Source organism: Melanerpes formicivorus, unplaced genomic scaffold, assembly GCF_026170545.1.
Source record: "Melanerpes formicivorus ecotype bairdi unplaced genomic scaffold, bMelFor1.0.p_v2 SCAF_117, whole genome shotgun sequence".
Classification (NCBI taxonomy): Eukaryota; Metazoa; Chordata; class Aves; order Piciformes; family Picidae; genus Melanerpes; species Melanerpes formicivorus.
Window position 1 is genome coordinate 262,665 of NW_027142469.1, and position 22,897 is coordinate 285,561.

At 48.4% G+C, this 22,897-nt stretch overlaps 1 protein-coding gene across 2 annotated transcripts in view; it reads left to right on the forward strand.

Annotated features, from left to right (window-relative positions):
• CNOT2 (CCR4-NOT transcription complex subunit 2) overlaps window positions 1-22,897 on the forward strand; it is a 128,651-nt gene that overhangs the window by 56,214 nt on the left and 49,540 nt on the right. For both annotated transcript variants that reach the window (XM_068167445.1, XM_068167444.1), the window contains exon 2: window positions 20,157-20,279. In XM_068167445.1, coding sequence (XP_068023546.1) covers window positions 20,169-20,279 — 111 coding nt within the window. In that variant the 5' untranslated portion in view covers window positions 20,157-20,168. The remainder of the gene's footprint in view (window positions 1-20,156; window positions 20,280-22,897) is intronic.

Consider the following 22,897-nt stretch of genomic DNA (forward strand, 5'->3'; position numbering starts at 1 on the left):
CTTTAGAGTGCACCTGACTAAAGCTAGAATTTACAGAATTAGCCAGGTTGGAAAAGAGCTTTGAGATCATGAAGTTCAACCTCTCACCCAACACCATCTCATCAACTAAAGCATGGCACCAAGTGCCTCAGCCAGGCTCTTTCTAACCACTTCCAGTGATGGTGACTCCACCACCTCCCTGGGCTGCACATCCCAATGGCCAATCTCTCTTGATGGGAAGAATTTCTTCCTCACCTCCAACCTAAACCTCCCCTGGCATAGCTTGAGACTGTGTCCTCTTGTTCTGGTGCTGCTTGCCTGGGAGTAGAGCCCAACCCCCACGTGGCTACAACCTCCCTTCAGGGAGTTGGAGAGAGCAAGAAGGTCTCCCCTGAGCCTCCTCTTCTCCAGGCTAAGCAACCCCAGCTCCCTCAGCCTCTCCTCACAGGGCTGTGCTCCAGACCCCTCCCCAGCTTTGTTGCCCTTCTCTGAACACCTTCCAGCATCTCAACATCTTTCCTCAACTGAGGAGCCCAGAACTGGACACAAGACTCAAGGTGTGGCCTAACCTGTGGTAATTGCTCTGGAGTAATGATAGTGTGCATGTTGACCAATCCTGCAGTCTTTGGAGCAGCAGGAAAGTGAGCATCCTGCTGAAAACCCAAACATGGTTTCCTTTTTACCTTAGTTTCTCTTATTGTATGCAGTTTTCAGGTATTACAAAGATGGTGACTTCAATCAGTTGCAATGCAGTGATCAAATCATTCTTTTTCTGCTCTATGCAGATTGAAAGCCATTCTGCAGGGAGATTTTGTGGTATCCTCTCAGTGTAGCTTTGGCTCTGTTAGTGTCATGAGTGTTAATGTCATGAGTGAGCTCTCCTTGGGCACTACCTATAGTAATACTGCAAAACAAAACATAATTAGTTTTCCTTTCTTAATACTGCAGTTTGCTTCAGGCTGTTCAACTAATTTCGTATCCTATCATAGCATCACATAATAAGTGATGATGAAGATACTTTGTGCAGCTGAAGATGACAACATTTTCTCCAGGTTTTCCTTAGAAATCACAGGATGTCAGAGGTTGGACCCACAAAGATCATCCAGTCCAACCCCCCTGCCAGAGCAGGAGCATAGAATCCAGCACAGGTCACACAGGAACACATCCAGACAGGGCTGCAAAGGCTCCAGAGAAGGAGACTCCACAACCTCTCTGGGCAGCCTGCTCCAGGGCTCTGTGACCCTTACAGTCAAGAAGTTCTTCCTCATGGTGAGGTGGAAGCTCCTGTGCTGCACCTTACATCCGCTTGTCCCTTGTCCTATCCCAGGGCACAAGTGAGCAGAGCCTGTCCCCTCCCTCCTGACCCCCAGCCCTCAGATATTAATAAACATTTATTAAAGCCCCTCTCAGTCTTCTCCACACTAAACAGCCCCAGGTCCCTCAGCCTCTCCTCACCAGGCAGTGCTCCAGTGTTCTAATCATCCTCATAGCCCTCTGCTGGACTCCAGCAGATCCCTGTCCCTCTTGAACTGGAGAAATACTCCCCCCTCTCCCCCTCTCCCCCTCTCCCCTCTCCCCTCTCCCCTCTCCCCTCTCCCCTCTCCCCCTCTCCCCTCTCCCCCTCTCCCCCTCTCCCCCTCTCCCCTCTCCCCTCTCCCCTCTCCCCTCTCCCCTCTCCCCTCTCCCCTCTCCCCTCTCCCCTCTCCCCTCTCCCCTCTCCCCCTCTCCCCTCTCCCCTCTCCCCTCTCCCCTCTCCCCTCTCCCCCTCTCCCCTCTCCCCCTCTCCCCTCTCCCCTCTCCCCTCTCCCCTCTCCCCTCTCCCCTCTCCCCTCTCCCCTCTCCCCTCTCCCCTCTCCCCTCTCCCCTTCTATTCTGCTCTGGCAGGGGGGATTGGATTAGGTGATCTTTCAAGGTCCCTTCCAACCCCTAACATTCTGTGATTATTATTATTTATTTGTATCATTTTCTTTTTCTTAATGTCTTAATAAGTATGGGTGGCTGTCAGATGTTCTTTACTCAGCTGCAGGATGAAGGTCAATGACCACAGCAAGCTGCTCATTAGATGCTTCGAGTTCTTTACCCTTGTCCTGTGCTTTTAGTTCCTCCGTGCTGGAGCTTGTTAAGAAATGTTCCACAGAAGAATTTGAAGGCCTTGTCTGATCAGTGGCTGTGATTTGCATGTGGGGAAATCTTTGAAACACTGCTTGTGTTCATCTGATTGATCAGAACTGGGCATGGTTTGTGGCAACAGGGCTGCTTACTTCAGAGGGCTCTGCAGAGGGACCTTGCCAGGCTGGACAGATGGGCAGAGTCCAAAAGGATGGCATTCAACAAGTCCAAGTGCCAGGTTCTACCCCTTGGCCACAGCAACCCCATGCAGTGCTACAGGCTGGGGTCAGAGTGGCTGGAGAGCAGCCAGGCAGAAAGGGGACCTGGGGGTACTGGTTGACAGGAGGCTGAACATGAGCCAGCAATGTGCCCAGGTGGCCAGGAAGGCCAATGACATCCTGGCCTGCATCAGGAACAGTGTGGCCAGCAGGAGCAGGGAAGTTATTCTCCCCCCTGTACTCAGCATTGGTTAAGCCACACCTCGAGTCCTGTGTCCAGTTCTGGGCTCCTCAGTTGAAGAAAGATGTTGAGCTGCTGGAAGATGTCCAGAGAAGGGCAACAAAGCTGGGGAGGGGTCTGGAGCACAGCCCTGTGAGGAGAGGCTGAGGGAGCTGGGGTTGCTTAGCCTGGAGAGGAGGAGGCTCAGGGGAGACCTTCTTGCGGTCTCCAACTCCCTGCAGGGAGGTTGTAGCCAGGTGGGGGTTGGTCTCTTCTGCCAGGCAACCAGCACCAGAACAAGAGGACACAGTCTCAAGCTGTGCCAGGAGAAGTTTAGGCTGGATCATAGAAAGAAGTTCATCCCATTAAGAGTAATTGGCCATTGGGATGTGCTGCCCAGGGAGGTGGTGGAGTCACCATCCTTGGAGGTGTTTAAGAAGAGCCTGTCTGAGGCACTTGGTGCCATGGTTTAGTTGCTGAGATGGTGTTGGGTGATAGGTTGGAGTTGATCTCTGAGGTCTTTTCCAAGCTGATTCATGCTGTGATTCTGTAATTGGTCATGGCTTGTGGCAACAGGGCTGCTTAGTTCTCTGAACTCCATCCTGATGTGTAGCTCCTTGCCTTTCCTCTGTTACCACCACTCTTTTCTAACAATATTTGGTGCAGGGGTCTGCCAGGGGGAATTCTGTGGTTTTGCAGTGTTATGCTCAAGGATGAATTGACAAACATGCTTCATTTCCCTGTTTTTAATGCCTGGTTACCCTGCCAATGTGTCCTGTGCACGAGAAGAGAGAGTTCCCACAGCAGACCATGAAAAGTAGTTACAGGACTGTACATACAGGACTTCTGTATGAAGTTAGGCTGAGAAGACTTAGTGAAATTGCCATTCACCTGGAGTACCACCTCTGTGAGGTTGCATTGGCCTAAGTGTTTGTGTATAGGTGTATGGACATGACTCTGAGCCTGAGGGAGCTGAGGGCTCTGTAGCTTGGAGAGGAGGAGGCTGAGAGGTGACCTCATTGCTGCTGATAAAGCTGTGCAGGGTGAGTGCCCAGAGGCTGGAGCCAGGCTCTGTTGGGTGATGCCCAATGCCAGCACAAGGGGCAGTGGTGGAAGCTGAGGCAGAGGAAGTGCCCTGGAAACAGGAGGCAAATGTTTTCCCTGTGAGGGTGCCAGAGCCCTGGAGCAGGATGCCCAGGGGGGTTGTGGAGTCTCCCTCTCTGGAGATACTCAAGCCCTGCCTGGATGTGTTCCTGTGTGATCTGCTGTGGGTGCTCCTGCTCTGGCAGGGGGTTGGCCTGGCTGAGCTTTCCAGGTCCCTTGCAACCCCTAACATTCTGTGATGCTGTGACTTAAATACAAGAGTTGATTTCTACCTTTCACCTCATCAATCTAGACTCTAAAGGTACAAAACCCTCTTCCTTTCCAAAAGGTTTAAGATGTTTTTATGAGTGCTGCATGAAGGTGGCTGTGTTTACTTTTCTGGTTGATCAGACACAGAGCTATCAGTCCATGAAAGAGGAGGTGCAGGCTTTTGTGTTTGAGGCTTCCTGGTGCTTTCATGTCCTAGCAAGTAAGTAACAAAGTTCCATCTGCAGATCTGCCTATGGCTAGCACAGTCCCAGTTACTCTCACACCTTGACTGGATGATCTTTCGAGGTCCCTTCCAGCCTCTAACATTCTGGGGCTCTTACAAATTGTGCTGCTATAGGGTTTTATCAGGAGAGGCTGAGGGAGCTGGGGTTGCTTAGCCTGCAGAAGAGGAGGCTCAGGGGAGACCTTCTTGCTGTCTCCAACTCCCTGTAGGGAGGTTGTAGCCAGGTGGGGGTTGGTCTCTTCTCCCAGGCAAGCAGCACCAGAACAAGAGGACACAGTCTCAAGCTGTGCCAGGGGAAGTTTAGGCTGGAGGTGAGGAAGAAATTCTTCCCAGCCAGAGAGATTGGCCATTGGGATGTGCAGCCCAGGGAGGTGGTGGAGTCACCATCCCTCAAACTGTTTAGGAGGAGCCTGGCTGAGGCACTTGGTGCCATGGTTTAGTTGATGAGATGGTGTTGGGTGATAGGTTGGACTGGATGGTCTCAAAGCTCTTTTCCAACCTGGTTAATTCTATTCTATTCTAATTGTCTTCTCTGTGGAGATGCAGGTAGGATGAGCAGCTAATGAGTATGCTAGGGAAGACTGGAGTAAGTTCATGTGGATCAGAAGATGCCTCCTGCTAAGTTGGCAAGCATCTGACACTGTTACTGCATAAACCCGCTGTAATGGAAGTGTTCATGGGGCTGTGTGCTTTGATTCAAAAGTTTGCCAGACATCTACTGTCACTGGCAACTACTGAAAAGTAGATTAATTGGCTGCTGGTGTTAGCCTAAGAAGCAGCAAGAAATAAGCAGCCTGGCTGCAGCAGCTGCAGCTTCAGTCGTCAATCCTGTCCTTTCCGTTGCTGGTCTGCCTCACTCTGTCATGCCGTTAGCTGTGTGACAGGGCTGGACAGCAGCGTGAATTGCACTGCCACGAGCCTCTGTCGTGATCCCTGCTCTGGTGCACCCTGAGAACAAGGGGCAGTTCTTCCCAGCAAAGGGAAATCTTGTTAGGGCTGCCAGCAGCTGCCAGAATGCCCTGCAGTGCCGACGCTGCTTCCCTCGGTGGCAGCGCGGAGGGATGGAGCACTGCACGCCGCTGCTTCGCTCGGCAACCTTCAGCAGCCCAGAACTGCTTACAGAATGCTGCTGGCAAGGAGTGCCAGCGTCTGCAGAAAGGGTTTGAAGGTGCTCAAAGGGCACAGCCATGCAGCTGGCTTGCAGGCAGGGCTCCTCCAGCCTTCCTCTCATCTGCTGCAGCCTGCAATGTGCTGTTCTGCTCTTTGGGGTGCCTCAAAACAAACCTGCAGAGAGTTGTGCAGAACAAGGGGCTGCAAATAAATATCAAGATACAATCTAAATGTGAAAAGTTTCCTTGATTTCTTTTGTTTTAATGGCTGTGCTCTCCATACTAACACCTGTGTGCTTCATCAGTCCTCAGGGCATAACCCTGATCAGTTTTTTAATAGAACAGAATTAGCCAGGTTGGAAAAGACCATGGAGATCATCCAGTCCACCCTATCACCCAACACCATCTGATCAACTAGACCATGGCTCCAAGTGCCTCATCCAGTCACCTCCTCAACACCTCCAGAGGTGTTGACTCCACCACCTCCCTGGGCAGCACATCCCAATGGCCAATCTCTCTTGCTGGGAAGAACTTTCTCCTCACCTCCAGCCTAAACCTCCCCTGGCACAGCTTGAGACTGTGTTCTCTAGTTCTAGTCTGGTTGCTTGGGAGAAGAGACCAACCCCCACCTGGCTACAACCTCCTTTCAGGGAGTTGTAGAGAGCAAGAAGGTCTCCCCTGAGCCTCCTCTTCTCCAGGCTAAGCAACCCCAGCTCCCTCAGCCTCTCCTCACAGGGCTGTGCTCCAGACCCCTCCCCAGCTTTGTTGCCCTTCTCTGGACACCTTCCAGCATCTCAGCATCTTTCCTAAACTGAGGAGCCCAGAACTGGACACAGGACTCAAGGTGTGTCCTAAGCAGTGCTGAGCACAGGGCAGAATGACTTCCCTGCTCCTGCTGGCCACACTGTTCCTGATGCAGGCCAGGATGCCTTGGGCTATTGTCTTTTGCTATTATTAATATAGAAAGTTCATAGGCAATTTAAATTTAGTTGAGAGTGTTTAAAATAATCTCTTCAGCTCTTCAGTATGTGGACTTCCTATTTCTCCACACTAGCTTTCTTGCAGCAGCTTCAAGTGTGTATTTTAAGGCTGAGAGCTCTGACCTTCCCCCACTGACTCAGAAATCCTTCCAGCATGTGTAGCCAGCCATGTGTGAACTTTGTGTAAATAAGATTAAAAGCTGCAGGGTCAAAGACAAAAATCATGTATTCCCCTTACACAATTCCTGCACTGCATATTTCAGGGTTAGGTGCTGCATTAGCACAGTGTGGTGTATGCTTCAGACTTGCTTTCTAGCACCACTACATCTTGTTATTCTGATTATGGGTCACAAGAGAAGGCTGCGTGGCAGAAGGAGTCCTCTCGTCCCAGTTGTTGTTTTAAAGGAGCACTGAAACCTTCTTAGACTCATGAGGAGCTGCTGGTTGAAATGCTCAGCTGCTCATTGCCTGGGGGCTCACAGGATATTAGAGGTTGGAAGGGTCCTCAAGAGAACCATTGGGTCCAACCCCCCTGCCAAAGCAGCATGACCCAGGGTAGTCCACACAAGAATGCATCCAGGTGGGGTTGGAAAGTCTCCACAGACAACATGTAATAGATTCAGTTTAGGACATTCCTTCTTGGCTTAGATATGTCAGACCAGACAAGAGTGTGCAAAAAGGTTTTCTCCTCTATTCAGATCTTCTGCTCCATTATAGGATCAGAGGATGTTAGGGGTTGGAAGGGACGTCTGAAGATCTTCCAGTCCAACCCCCCTGCCAGAGCAGGAGCATAGAATCCAGCACAGGTCGCACAGGAACACATCCAGACAGGGCTGGAAAGGCTCCAGGGAAGGAGACTCCACAACCTCTCTGGGCAGCCTGCTCCAGGGCTCTGGCACCCTCACACCAAAGAAGTTTCTCCTCATGCTGAGCTGAAACCTTCTCTGTTCAAGTTTGTCTCCATTGGTCCTTGGCTTACTGCTGTGGACACCCCAAAAGAGCTTGGCCTCCTCCACTTGACCCCCAGCCCTCAGCTATTGATAGACATTGATCAGATCCCCTCTCAGCCTTCTCTTCTCCAGACTCAACAGCCCCAGGGCTCTCAGTCTTTACAGGGGAGATGCTCAAGTCCCTGGTAACTTCACCTGAGCATTTCACTATCCTTTTCACAGTGGTTAGAGGCAACTGCTCATCTCTCCACACTGTACTCTGGCACAGCAAAGGACAAGATAATCCCCTTAGCCTGTTAAATGCTCCATCCCATCTGGTAGGTGATAATTGCATTGTGAGGGGATTAGTACAGTGGGGTATGCTGATAGTGTAATGAAGAGCTTTGCAGCAGGCATGAGAGTCAGCTGAATGCAGTGGAGCAATTTGGCAGCTGGAACTTGCACTTGTGGTTTATAGTCTTTACCAAAACCAAAGTTTTATCTGGAGAAGGTGTGCCATGCCTTCAGGTGGTCCTGCTCTGGCAGGGTGGGGGTTACTGGATGATCTCTAGAGCTCCCTTCCAACCCCTAACATCCTGTGAGCCTGTGAACAGATGATACATTTCTCTGGAGACAGCAGTAGTCCAAAAACTTGCAGCCTTCTTCTGGGAGTTGTGGAATAGGCTTTTGCTCAGCTGAACATTTTAGGACCAGTTAGTGATTACAGCTGTATTAAAGGCATCCTTAGTGTTGGCTTTACTTCTACTCAGAACACCTATGACTTTGAAATGTCACTTAGTGACATGGTCTAGTGGTGGTGTTAGGTCATGGAATGGCTTAGGTTGGAAGGGACCTCAGAGATCTTCTACTCCAGCCTCCCTGCTATGGGCAGGGACACCTCAAATCCTCAAGGCCTCATCCAGCCTGGCCTTGAACACCCCCAGACAGGAGTCACCCACAGCATCCCTGGGTAGCCTATTCCAGAGCCTCATCACCCTCCTACTGAAGAGCTTCTTCCCAAGATCCAGTCTAAACCTGCTCTCTCTGACCTTAAAAGCATTTCCCCTTGTTCTGTAACTAGACACCATCATGACAAGTCCCACTGCAGCCTTCCTGTAGGATGCCTTCAGGAACTGGGCAGGGCTTGACTTTTGAGGGTGTCAGGTAATGATAGGACTGGGGGGCGGAGCAAAAGTAGAAATGGGGAGATTGAGATTGGATGTTAGGAAGAAGTTGTTCCCCATGAGGGTGGTGAGAGACTGGCACAGGTTGCCCAGGGAGGTGGTGGAAGCCTCCTGCCTGGAGGTGTTTGCAGCCAGGCTGGATGTGGCTGTGAGCAACCTGCTGTAGTGTGAGGTGTCCCTGCCCATGGCAGGGGGCTTGGAACTGGCTGAGCCTTGAGGTCCCTTCCAGCCCTGACAATTCTGTGATTCTGTGATCTCAGAGGTCTGTTCCAGCCTCAATAACTCTGTGATTCTGAAATCGTGGGGTTAAGTTGTTGCTGGTGTAGGAGCACACCCAAGGCATTAAATACTGCCTTGGAATCTTTGGTAGTAAAGATGACATTCTGCAGTGTGGCTTATTCAAATTTCAGAGTAATTTTGGGGCAGGAGGGATAAGAGGATTTCAGGCTGAAAGTTACTCTCCTTGTAGTCAACAAGCATAACTGTTTGAAAATTTCTGGTTGAAGCCTGAGCCTCAGGTAGTGCAGAAGAACTTTCAAAACCTTGATGAATCTTCCTGGGGGGGCTTGATTACTTTTGTTTGGTGTTTTGTGTTTCTTTGTTTGCTTGGGGGGGTTCCTTTGGCTGGATTTTTTTCTCTTTGGTTGGTTGTGGATTTTTCTCCTTTGGTTGGTTGTGGTTTTTCCCTTTGGTTAGTTGAGTTTTTTCCCCTTTGGTTGGTTGTGGTTTTTCCCCTTTGGTTGGTTGTGTTGTTTCCCCTTTGGTTGGTTGTGTTGTTTCCCCTTTGGTTGGTTGTGTTGTTTCCCCTTTGGTTGGTTGTGGTTTTTCCCCTTTGGTTGGTTGTGTTGTTTCCCCTTTGGTTGGTTGTGTTGTTTCCCCTTTGGTTGGTTGTGGTTTTTCCCCTTTGGTTGGTTGTGTTGTTTCCCCTTTGGTTGGTTGTGGATTTTTCTCCTTTGGTTGGTTGTGTTGTTTCCCCTTTGGTTGGTTGTGTTTTTTTTCCCTTTGCTTGGTTGTGGTTTTTCCCCGTTGCTTGGTTGTGGTTTTTCCCCTTTGCTTGGTTGTGGTTTGTGCAGTGCTACAGGCTGGGGTCAGAGTGGCTGAGAGCAGCCAGGCAGAGAGGGACCTGGGGTTGCTGGTCGATGGTAGGCTGAACAGGAGCCTGCAGTGTGCCCAGGCAGCCAGGAGGGCCAATGGCATCCTGGCCTGCATCAGGAACAGTGTGGCCAGCAGGAGCAGGGAGGTCATTCTGCCCCTGTACACTGCACTGGTTAGGCCACACCTTGAGTCCTGTGTCCAGTTCTGGGCCCCTCAGTTTAGGAAGGAGGTTGACTTGCTGGAACAAGTCCAGAGAAGGGCAACGAAGCTGGGGAGGGGTTTGGAACACAGCCCTGTGAGGAGAGGCTGAGGGAGCTGGGGCTGCTTAGCCTGGAGAAGAGGAGGCTCAGGGGAGACCTTCTTGCTCTCTACAACTACCTGAAGGGAGGTTGTAGACAGGCAGAGGTTGGTCTCTTCTCCCAGGCAACCAGCACCAGAACAAGAGAACACAGTCTCAGGCTGTGCCAGGGGAGGTTTAGGCTGGAGGTTAGGAGGAAGTTCTATACACAGAGAGAGTGATTGCCCATTGGAATGGGCTGCCTGGGGAGGTGGTGGAGTCACCATCACTGGAGGTGTTCAGGAGGAGACTTGATGGGGTGCTTGGTGCCATGGTTTAGTTGGTTGGGTGGTGTTGGATGATAGGTTGGACACAATGATCTTGAAGGTCTCTTCCAACCTGGTCTGGTCTGGTCTGGTCTATTCTATTCTATTCTATTCTATTCTATTCTATTCTATTCTATTCTATTCTATTCTATTCTATTCTATTCTATTCTTTGCTTGGTTGTGGTTTTTCCCTTTGGTTGCTTGTGGCTTTTCCCCTTTGCTTGGTTGTGGCTTTTCCCTTTGGTTGTTTCTTTTCATGGGTGGGTTTGGTTTCATGTTTATGTTTGGTTTGGGTGGGGGTAATGTTGTGGTTGATCTGGTTTCATTCTTTTTGTTTGGGTTTTGTTGTTTGTTTGGGTTTCTTTTTACAGTTTAACTACCACTGTCAGTAGTGGAGATAGTAAATCTTGTGTCTAAGAGGCTTTGATAAGATAACTATACCTTAGCTTCCTTTGCCCAGGGAGGTGGTGGAGTCACCGTCCCTGGAGGTGTTCAAGAGGGGACTGGATGAGGCACTTGGTGCCATGGTTAGTAGTCAGGAGGTGTTGGGTGACAGGTTGGACTTGATGATCTTTGAGGTCTCCTCCAATCTTACTGATTGTGTGATTTAACTTTCAAGGTGTTAAAGATCCTTATGCAGGTATGTTATGTGGGGTGGTAGCTCAGGGTTGGTTCCCATCCTGTTGGTTGCACTCTCTGCAGTCTCCTTGCATGGGACAGGAAACTCGGTGAGCTGCTGAGGGCTGAGCAGTATGTGCAGTCTCAGTGGCTTGAACATGAACATGTTAGGTTAGCCCACACTGTGCTGTGACAGCGTTTCATAGCCAGACAGCTTAGCAGTTTACCAGAGGTGTGGATATTTTGATGTAAATAAGAGTCAGATGTAGAACTATGCACTGCATGCAGTAGGGGCTGCAGGGATGTGTGGTGCCAGCAGGAGCAGGGAGGTCATTCTGCCCTGGACTCAGCACTGGTTAGGCCACACCTTGAGTCCAATGTCCAGTTATGGGCTTCTCAATTTAAGAAGGACATTGAGAGACTTGAATGTGTCCAGGGAAGGGCAACAAAGCTGGGGAAGGGTCTGGCGCACAGCCCTGTGAGGAGAGGCTGAGGGAGCTGGGGTTGCTTAGCCTGGAGGAGAGGAGGCTCAGGGGAGACCTTCTTGCTGTCTATAACTGCCTGAAGGGAGGTTGTAGCCAGGAGGGGGTTGGTCTCTTCTCCCAGGCAAGCAGCACCAGAACAAGAAGACACAGTCTCAAGCTGTGCCAGGGGAAGTTTAGGCTGGATCCTAGAAAGAAGTTAATCCCATTAAGAGTAATTGGCCATTGGGATGTGCTGCCCAGGGAGGTGGTGGAGTCACCATCCCTGGAGGTGTTCAGAAAAGGCTTGGATGTGGCACTTGGAGCCATGGTTTAGTTGTCAGGAGGTGTTAGGTATTAGGGAATAGATTGGACTTGATGATCTCTGAGGTCTTTTCCAGCCTGGTTGATTCTTTGATTCTGTGACCTTGCAGGGGGATTACATTTTGTGATGAATGCAGGTTCTGTGACCAGCTGCATGGTTGCTGTTTCTTGAGTTTCTAGTTCCTGACTTAGCAGCTCTGCCTGGGTGTGTGCCTGTGGGAATAAAGGCAAAATAAATCTGGCAGTTATTTTGTGGGCCATCTGCAACAACTTTGGCAGTCTGAGCTGAAGTGGTTGAGTGTGGTTAAGCTCTAGCTTCTCTTACTTAATGATAGCTCTGAGTGCATACAGTGGAGTTGAAAGCTGCTTCTCCAAAGCTGCAATGATGCTACATGGGAGTCATTTCAGGGCTTATTTAGGTTTCTTTCTTGTTTGTTATTTCTTCTGAGGTGGCTGAGCTCTAAAGAGCCTTCCCTAACTTTCTTCTTTTAGATTAGAAGTGTTTACCCAAGGGGAGGTTTTGGAATCTTCTTCCGTGGAGATACTCAAAACCCACCTGAACTGGTTCCTGTGTGATCTGCTCTAGGTGCTCCTGCTCTGGCAGGGGGGTTGGACTGGATGAGCTCTGGAGGTCCCTTCCAGCCCCTAACATTCTGTGATGCTGTGAAAAACTGAGAGGTTTTGCTTTTTGGTTTTCTGCCATTCTGCAGGTTTTTAAATAAGCCTCAGGGAAATGTCTTGGGACTCAAAAAACCCAACCAAGATCCTTCCAGGAGATGAATTTTGTCTCTTCTCCCTACCAATGTCCTTTCTGAAGTATGAATTTCTGTCACATGAAGAAACTCACTGGAAAGAATCATGAGGTTGACAATGTGCAGAGAAGATCTTTAAAGAGGAATTTTCGGATGTTTAGTAAAGGGGGGGGGAGAGGTTTGGGCAATCCTTAAATATGGTTTACAAATATGCTAAGTATTTAGTAAAACCATACTTAGTGATGGGAGTGGGCAGTGCAGTGGAGGGAAAGGCTGTTTTAATGCAGTATAACCTTTCAGAGCCTCACTGCAAGAGAGATCTTGAGGTGCTGGAGCAGGTCCAGAGCAGAGCAGCCAGCCTGGGGAAGGGACTGGAGGGAAAGTGCTGAGAAGAGGCCGAGGGAGCTGGGGGTGTTCAGCCTGGAGAAGAGGAGGCTCAGGGGGGACCTTATCACTCTCTACAAGTCCCTGAAGGGAAGTTGTAGTCAGATGGGGGTTTGTCTCTTCTCCCAGGCAACCAGCACCAGAACAAGAGGACACAGTCTCAAGCTGTGCCAGGGGAAGTTTAGGCTGGAGGTGAGGAGAAAATTCTTCACAGAGAGAGTTGTTGGTCATTGGGATGTGCTGCCCAGGGAGGTGGTGGAGTCACCATCCCTGGAGGTGTTCAAGAGGGGGTTGGATGTGGCACTTGGTGCCATGGTGTGGTGGGTTGGAAGGGCAAGGCCGAGAAGCCTCCTCCCTTCCCCCTTTGTAAAGTAAAAGGAAAAAAAATTGAAGGGAAAGGAAAAAAAACTCGCAAGCTGAATTAGCAAAGCAGTGGAGCTATATTTACAAAGCGATGTAGGGTTTGCAGGGGATTATTTACAAATTTACAATATCTACAATATATACAAAGATATACAACAGAGTAACACAGAAATGAGAGTGACCCCCCTCTGGACAGAGGGGGTTCCCCACCTCCGCTCTCCCCTCTCTCCCCCCTTTCCCCAGAGTGGGATAGGAAGAGAGAGAAAAGAGAGGAAAGAAAAAAAAATGTTAGAAGCAGTTTGTGTTAATTGGAAAAGAGTTAATACAGGCCTGTTATCTGTTTTTCTCTCAAGGCCGGAGCCTTGGCAGAAAGCCCAGGACAGAAAGCTGTTGCCTGAAGAAGAGGCGGAAGCAAGACTGACTGAGAAGTGCTGGAAATGTCCAGTTCACTCCCAGTTCCGAAAAGTGCTTCCTCCCACTCGTCCAATGAAATTAGTTTAGACTATTCCTTCCGTTTACCAACTTCCGTCCACCATATTCCCTTTCTTAAGGGGGCAACGTCAACCGGCCACAATCCACCCCTTCTAAACAATTTCATTGGCTGTTCATACTGTCCATCCAATCCCAAACGATATTTACAGTTTGTGAGTAAAGTTCATAGTCCATTCCGGCTATGCTCAGATGTAGATGATTCAAAAGTCCAAGAAAATCAGAAAATGAGAAAAATGGAAAACAGTTCATTCCTTCACTGATGAAGCGAAGAAAAGGGAAACAGGGATTCTCAGGGTCTCTTAGTTGACTCAGGGCTCTCAGGGATCTCAGGGTTCGTGCACCGTAGATTCCTTGTTGATTCTTCCTCTTGGACGTGATGTAGCTGTGCAGCAGTTCAAAATTAACCTCTTTCAGCTAAAGTTAAATTTCTTTGTGGAATACACTGAATTTCACCATTCTCTTGCATTACCCAATAAGTGTGACCCGGACCTTCAGCTGAAACCACCCCTCGGACAGGTTTAGCCTCTCCTGAGGGTGAAAATACCCAAACAGTTTTACCTAGCAGGTTCTTTTCTCTAACAACAGGAACTCTATCACCTTCTACTTTCCGTAGCAAATCTGAATGTGCAGGTCCAGCTCGGTTCACTGAACCTCTACTATTTACCAGCCAGGTTGCTTGTGCTAAATGCTTTTCCCAGTTTTTCAAAGATCCACCTCCCATGGCTTTGAGAGTGGTCTTCAACAAACCGTTGTAGCGTTCAATCTTCCCTGAAGCTGGTGCATAGTAGGGAATGTGGAATATCCACTCAATACCGTGCTCTTTTGCCCAGTTCTTTACAAGGTTGTTCTTGAAATGAGTTCCGTTGTCTGACTCAATCCTCTCTGGAGTTCCGTGTCTCCACAGGATCTGTCTCTCCAGACCGAGAATGGTGTTGCGTGCAGTTGCATGTGGAACTGGATAAGTTTCCAACCATCCAGTGTTTGCCTCTACCATAGTAAGCACGTATTGCTTACCAGAACGAGAACGTGGTAGAGTGATGTAGTCAATCTGCCAAGCTTCACCATACTTGTACTTGGACCATCTGTCACCATACCACAAGGGCTTAAGTCGTTTTGCCTGCTTAATAGCAGCACAAATGTCACAGTCATGGATGACTTGTGTGATAGCATCCATGGAAATGTCTATGGATCTGTCACGAGCCCATTGGTATGTTGCATCTCTGCCTTGATGTCCTGACGAATCGTGAGCCCACCGAGCTAAGAATATCTCACCTCGGTGTTTCCAGTCGAGATCAAGATTAGAGTCCATGTCTACTTGAGAAACTCTTGCAGCTAGATCTGCCTGATGGTTGTGTTGCTGTTCCTCAGTAGCTTTGCTCTTAGGAATGTGAGCATCGATGTGTCTCACTTTCACTGGAATTCTCTCGATTCGGTTAGCAATGTCCTGCCATAGGTTGGCTGCCCAAATGGGTTTTCCTTTCCTCTGCCAACCACTCTTCTTCCAGTTCTTTAGCCAACCCCATAGAGCATTGGCTACCATCCATGAGTCGGTGTAGAGATAAAGCTTTGGCCATCTCTCACGTTCAGCCACGTCGAGAGCTAGCTGGACAGCTTTTACCTCTGCGAACTGACTGGATTCTCCTTCTCCATCTTTCGCCTCTGCAACTCGGCGTGTTGGACTCCACACTGCAGACTTCCACCTTCGCTTGTTTCCAACAAGACGACAGGAACCGTCTGTGAACAAAGCATATTTCTTTTCATCATCAGAAAGGTCATTGTAAGGAGGAGCTTCCTCAGCACGAGTTACTTTCTCCTCTGGAGGTTTAGTACAGTTGATGCCTTCAGGCCAACTTGAGATCACCTCCACTAGACCAGGTCTTTCAAGATTTCCCATTCGAGCTCTCTGTGTTATCAGAGCCATCCACTTGGACCAGGTTGAGTCTGTGGCATGATGTGGTGTGGAACCTTTGCCTTTGAACATCCAATTCAAAACTGGTAATCTGGGAGCTAGAAGAAGTTGTGATTCAGTTCCAATCACTTCAGAAGATGCTTTTACTCCTTCATAGGCAGCTAGAATTTCTTTCTCTGTTGGAGTATAATTAGCCTCTGAACCTCTGTAACCTCGACTCCAGAAACCAAGAGGTCGTCCACGTGTCTCACCTGGAGCTTTTTGCCACAAGCACCAGGTTGGACCATTGTCACTTGCAGCCGTGTACAAAATGTTCTTAATGTCTGGACCATCTCGGACAGGTCCCAGACCCATTGCTTGAATCACCTCTTGTTTTATTTGGTCAAAGGCTGCTTGTTGTTCAGGTCCCCAGTGGAAATGGTTTCTCTTTCGAGTTACATCATACAGAGGTTTCACAATCTGACTGTATCCAGGAATGTGCAGTCTCCAAAATCCCACTATCCCCAAGAAACGTAGGGTCTCTTGCTTGTTTGTGGGACTTGCCATGGTAGAGACTCTATTTACCACATCCACTGGAATGTGTCGGCGTCCATCCTGCCATCGCACTCCCAGAAACTGAATCTCTGTGGTAGGTCCTTTCACCTTGTCTCGTTTGATGGCAAAACCTGCATTCAGAAGAATGTCAATGATTTTGCTACCTTTCTTGAAGACTTCCTCAGCAGTTTTACCCCAGACGATGATATCATCGATGAACTGGATGTGTTCTGGAGCACCGCCTTTCTCCAGAGCATCGTGGATCACTGCATGACAGATGCTTGAGCTGTGGATCCAGCCCATTGGCAGCCTGTTGAAAGTGTACTGGATTCCTCTCCAGGTGAAAGCAAACTGAGGCCTGCATTCCTCTGCTATGGGAATAGAGAAAAATGCATTAGCAATGTCTATGGTGGCATACCATTTGGCCTCTTTGGATTCCAGCTCATACTGTAGCTCCATCATGTCTGGTACTGCTGCACTCATAGGTGGTGTTACTTCATTCAGGGCTCGGTAGTCTACCGTCAGACGCCAGTCTCCATTCTGCTTCCGCACAGGCCACACTGGACTGTTGAAAGGTGAATGAGTTTTGCTGACGACTTTCTGACTTTCCAACTGACGAATCAGATTCTGAATGGGCAACAAAGAGTCACGGTTGGTTCTGTATTGTCTGTGATGCACAGTCTGAGAAGCAACCGGCAATTTAATGTCCTGTATCTTATGTTGTCCCACAACTGCAGACTCATCAGAAAGTTCAGGTCTGGCAGACAGCTTCAATTTTTGTCCATCAATTTCTATAGAAGCTACTCCAAAAGCCCATTTGTAACCTCTAGGGTCTTTGAAACGCCCTTCTCTCAGAAAATCAATTCCCAAAATACAAGGTGCGTCAGGTCCGGTCACAACTGTATGCTTCCTCCATTGTTTACCAGTTAAACTTATATTAACCTCTACCTTACTTAACTCTTGAGATCCACCAGTGACTCCCAGAATAGTTATAGACTCCGATCCCTGATAATTTGATGGTATTATGGTGCACTGAGCTCCTGTGTCAACCAAGGCCCTGTACTTCTGAAATTGTGAAGTGCCAGGCCACTGGATGTACACATCCCAATAGATTCTATTATCTCTGTTATCCCTCTCCTCCCCCTGGCGGGAGGCAGGGCACCCCTAGTTATGGGGAACATGTGCACATGTGCATTGCACATATTGTGCAGGGTTATAACTTTGCATGTTATAACTGGAGCCACTATTGGAGCTATAAGAGTCGTTCTGGGGAACTGTGGAAGTAACAGCTACCCTTCTGGTATTGCTACCTCGGGTTCTGCCACTTTGCAATTCCCTCAGTCTCCTGAAAAGATTAGAAGTTGGTTGGCCATCCCAGCGGTTCATGTTCTCACCAAACTGATCACGCAGAGTTATCCAAATAGTTCTGCGTGATTGCCTTGGTGGTCTGTTTCGGAATGACCTGTTTTGGAATGTCCTGTTTTGGAATGACCTCCTTGGAGGACGTGTATTCCTCACAGATGAAACTTGTACCCACCTGGAGGAAGAATTGAAATTATCCTTCTGTGCCAATTGGTATATGGAATCTTTTAGATCCTTCATGCAATTTTCAATTTTTCCAGACAGAGTTTCAATGGCTGAAACCAAAGAACCACGTGTCATGCTATCCTCCAATTGTCTCATTTGATCACTGAATTGGCCAACCGTAGGAGAAGCTCCACCATAACTTCTTGACACAATTCTGCTTGCCAGAATGTTTGCATAATTAGAAGGAGCAAGTTTGATGATCTTTTTAGCAAGACCAATACCCACAGGAATGTCATCAGGATTCAGAGTTTCATGTTCACCATAGAGTAGCTCTCTAACAGCAAATTCTCTCAAGCGCTTAATTCCCTCATCTATGGTAGTCCAGGGTTTAGGATTCCAGGGAAGATCATCTCGGGAAGGGTATCTCAGGGCAACCGCTATTAAAAGGCGTATCCACAGATTAACCTTACCGAGAGCTTCACCTAGATGTCTATCTATTCCATTGTCCCTTGAGAGAGTTCCTAACTGAGCTGCTGACTTGTCTCCAACTGTTAGAGCTGAAGCACCTGTATCATAACATCTACTAAGCCAAGCTAGAACTGGCTCCTTATCTGCCCTGGTGAAATCTTTACGGACATTTCTCAATTCCTCCCGTGGTGACGAACAGTCTGTAATATCATCTTCATCTTCATCTCCCTGAATTCTTTGCCCGTAAAATCCTGCTGTCATTCTCCTAAGGATCTCTTTAAGCTGAGAACCACCTTTGCCAGCTGCTTTCCTAGCTTCATCTCTATCCTGCTTTGATCTCACTAGGTTAGCTAGATCTTTAAAACAAACCTTCTCTTCCTCCTGAGCAGGATCTTTTAGAGTAGAGGGCCCCTCACCAGGATCAGTCTCCTCCTCTTCTTCTCCATCTTTGCCCTTTCCAGCTCTAGTCTTTAAAGGAGCCACCTTAACTGGAGCTGTGTTTGAATTTACAGCCACCTTAATGGAAGCTGACAGGTCCTGAGATAAATCAGCTGCTGGGGCAGTGACTTCCGGTCCCACCGAGGGAGTGGGTGGAAGTGACGTTGCTCCATTAATGGCCGACGGAGAAGAAGAAGAAGGAGAAGGAGTGGGAGAAGGAGTAGGTGCCATGTTGATACCAGCCGATGCCCTTGGCTGCTTGCCAGAATCAGCAAAGTCATTTAGAGCTGCCTTACCAATTAACTTTTTAGCCTTCTTTTTAACTGACACGGATTCCGCACAGTCCTCGTCACTAGATGACTCTGGGACTGATCGAGAGCCACGGCGTTTTCTTTTTGATCTAGTTTTAATAACAAAACAAGCTCTGGACACCTTTCTCTCTCGCCGTAAAGAAATCAGGAGATACACGTTAATTATCACTGAGAGCAGGATTATACACATGAAATAAATCACCTTTGGATCCCAGGCATCACCTAAAGTTACTGTCTCCTCAGGCGGAATCTTAAAACTCTTTATCTCAATTGGGAGAGTGGTGGAGGTAACATTCCTGTATCTCACTGGCCATAGGAAATTAATACATTTTCCATACCATAATTTAACTCTATACATAACCCACATATAAATTGTCCGCACCAAATATTTACCCAGGTAATCCAAAATCAAACCCAAACAATATCTGTAAACCAGAGCCCCAAAAATTGAAAAGAATAATCGCTCCACAAACCACAATACCTTCATGTTTGCTAATTCAGCTGGAAAACACTAAATCAATCAAATAATAAATTAAACTAATTATCTGCCGCACGTTGGGTACGCCAATAAAAAAAAAAATGTGGTGGGTTGGAAGGGCAAGGCCGAGAAGCCTCCTCCCTTCCCCCTTTGTAAAGTAAAAGGAAAAAAAATTGAAGGGAAAGGAAAAAAAACTCGCAAGCTGAATTAGCAAAGCAGTGGAGCTATATTTACAAAGCGATGTAGGGTTTGCAGGGGATTATTTACAAATTTACAATATCTACAATATATACAAAGATATACAACAGAGTAACACAGAAATGAGAGTGACCCCCCTCTGGACAGAGGGGGTTCCCCACCTCCGCTCTCCCCTCTCTCCCCCCTTTCCCCAGAGTGGGATAGGAAGAGAGAGAAAAGAGAGGAAAGAAAAAAAAATGTTAGAAGCAGTTTGTGTTAATTGGAAAAGAGTTAATACAGGCCTGTTATCTGTTTTTCTCTCAAGGCCGGAGCCTTGGCAGAAAGCCCAGGACAGAAAGCTGTTGCCTGAAGAAGAGGCGGAAGCAAGACTGACTGAGAAGTGCTGGAAATGTCCAGTTCACTCCCAGTTCCGAAAAGTGCTTCCTCCCACTCGTCCAATGAAATTAGTTTAGACTATTCCTTCCGTTTACCAACTTCCGTCCACCATATTCCCTTTCTTAAGGGGGCAACGTCAACCGGCCACACATGGTCTAGTCATGAGGTCTGTGGTGACAGGTTGGACTCCATGATCTTTGAGGTCTCTTCCAACCTTTGTGATACTGAGGGAGCTGGGGGTGCTCAGCCTGGAGAAGAGGAGACTCAGGAGGGACCTTATCACTCTCTACAGGTCCCTGAAGGGAAGTTGCAGTCAGGTGGGGGTCAGGCTCTTGTGCCAGGCAACTTGTGCCAAGGGGAGAGGGCATGGCCTGAAGCTGTGCCAGGGGAGGCTTAGGTTGGATGTTCGGTCATAGGCTGGACTCGACGATCTCCGAGGTCTATTGCAGCCTCAATCATTCTGTGTTTCTGTGATATATAATCATTTTTCTTCTTATTTAGGTGACAAACAGCATGTTTGGTGCTTCAAGGAAGAAGTTTGTAGAGGGGGTTGATGGTGACTACCATGATGAGAACATGTACTACAGCCAATCATCGATGTTCCCCCATCGGTCAGAAAAAGATGTAAGTTGAACAAGCATGGCTTTGTCCCCTTGCCGTGGTGGGAGGGTTTCAAGTATGGAAAAGAGATGTGAAGAAGGGCTGCATTTAGCTTGAAGGTGTGCATGACCATGTTGTCAGTGGCAAGTGCTTTATGCATGCAAGCTTCAGCCACAGGCTTGCCAGAGTTTTGTATCTCATCTTTAGGAAGTGCATTTCTAACTTCATTTGGGCTATGGATTGTATCTGGTTGTTTACAGGTTGTGTCTCCAAGGGGTTTGGTGTGGTTTTGCATTTTACATCTTCAGCCATGCCTTGAAAATGCTTTGTGCAGCTTGTCTGCTCAGGTGTTCTTGCTTAGGTGTTTCTCCCATTTGTTATTCACACAGTTACAAACTCAATCATTCTTAAACGTTTTGTTTCCCCCCTTAGTAGAGGATTGTTGTGTATCAGAGCTGCATTGGCAGTGCTTGCATTAGTTAATAAAGTATTTCAATTTAGCATGACATGTAGAAATAGATGTAAGAGTCCAGGGAAGGGCCAGGAGGATGAGCAGAGGGCTGGAGCTCCTCTCCTATGAAGACAGGCTGAGAGAGTTGGGGCTGTTCAGTCTGGAGAAGAGAAGGCTCTGAGGAGACCTAATTGTGGCCTTCCAGTATCTGAAGGGGGCTACAAGAAAGCTGGGGAGGGACTTTGGAGGGTGTCAGGGAGTGATAGGACTGGGGGGAATGGAGCAAAACTAGAAATGGGTAGATTGAGATTGGATGTTAGGAAGAAGTTGTTCCCCATGAGGGTGGTGAGAGCCTGGCACAGGTTGCCCAGGGAGGTGGTGGAAGCCTCCTGCCTGGAGGTGTTTGCAGCCAGGCTGGCTGTGGCTGTGAGCAACCTGCTGTGGTGTGAGGTGTCCCTGCCCATGGCAGGGGGGTTGGAACTGGCTGAGCCTTGAGGTCCCTTCCAGCCCTGACAGTTCTGTGGTTCTGTGACCTTGAAGTTCATGTCACCTGAAGGTCAGTAATGCCCTCTGATGACAGGCTGGAATGCAAGATGTTTAAGCAGCACAGAGGGTAGATTTTCATTTTAGTTAGAAGAAAAATAATTTTCAAATCCATTCAGACTTTCAAAAAAGTCTCATGGCTTCTGGACTGTCTCCATGACTGTCCTGAAATACATTTGTTTAATACCAAATGAGAACATTGACTTGATAGACCCTGACCTATGAAAACAGAAACACTTACAATCATAGACTGGGCTGGGTTGGAAGGGACCTTTGAAGGTCATCCACTCCAATCCCCTCTGCAGTCAGCAGGGACATCCCCAACTAGCTCAGGCTGCCCAGAGCCCTGCCCAGCCTCACCTTGAATATCTCCAGGGATGGGGCCCCGACCACCTCCCTGGGCAGCCTGCTCCAGTGTTCCACCACCCTCATAATCCTATAGACTGTTAGCTGAATTTGACTTCAGATTCACAAAGAGATTTAGAAAACTTATTAAAACAGGACAAATGCTTAAATACAGCTTTCCAGTTCTGTTTCCTAAGTTATTTTTATGAGAAATTTCTGGTGAGCCAGCAAAAGATTGAAATACACTACAGAAAAGAAAATCACAGAATCAGAATCACAGAAACACTCAGGTTGGAAAAGAGCCTCAGCATCACCAAGGCCAACCCAGAACCCTTCTGTACAAGGGTCAAACCTCCACCACAGCCCCAAGCACCACAGCCAAACCACCTGCAAACACAGCCAGCCTTGGGGACTCCACCACCTCCCTGGGCAGCACATTCCAAGCCCTCACCACTCTTGCTGGGAAAAAATGCTTCCTACTGTCCAGTCTAAACCTGCCCTGCTGCAGCTTGAGGCCATTCCCTCTTCTTCTGTCACTAATGACCTGGGAGCAGAGACCAGCACCAACCTCTCCACAACCTCCTTGCAGGGAGCTGTAGAGAGCCAGGAGGTCTCCCCTCAGCCTCCTCTCTTTCCCACTACCCATCCCCAGCTCCTTCAGTTGCTCTTCATCAGATTTCTTCTCCAGGCCCTTCCCAGCTTCCTTGCCCTCCTCTGCCCTGGCTCCAGCACCTCCACATCTCTCCTAGGCTGCTCTTCTCTGTTTTATGTTCATTACATTGATACATGTACTACAGATGCACACAGGCACAGTGGAATATTGGTGATGTTGAACACACTTCCCCTTTCTGGGAGCTCTGGCACAATGGAGTCTTGATAATGTTAAACTTACTTCCCCTTTCTATGAGCACCTAAGAGTTTTAGCTAGCACTCTCAGAGAGTGACTCTTGGACATGAAATCCCCACTTGTAGTGTTGATGCACTGGGGGTGGAGTAATTGCAGTGTGATGAGAGAGGTGAAGTGTGGCCAGCACTGTGCAATGTGGTGTGCACAGTGAAAGCTGCTTCTTGGCATCTGGTTGGCACAGTGACTGAGTGTTTTAGTTGCCTGCTCTTTCTGTAGGCAATGTTGCAGAAGTGGATCTTAGAATGGGACTTCAAGAGGGAGAAGGTGGGTGCTCCTAACACCAGGAATGAGAAATGAGGAACCATGCAAGCTTTTGGGAGGAGTGGCCAAAATGGGTGACAGAAGCTGCTGCAGTTGGCAGCAGAGTGATCTTGTTCCAACAGGAAATGGAAGAGT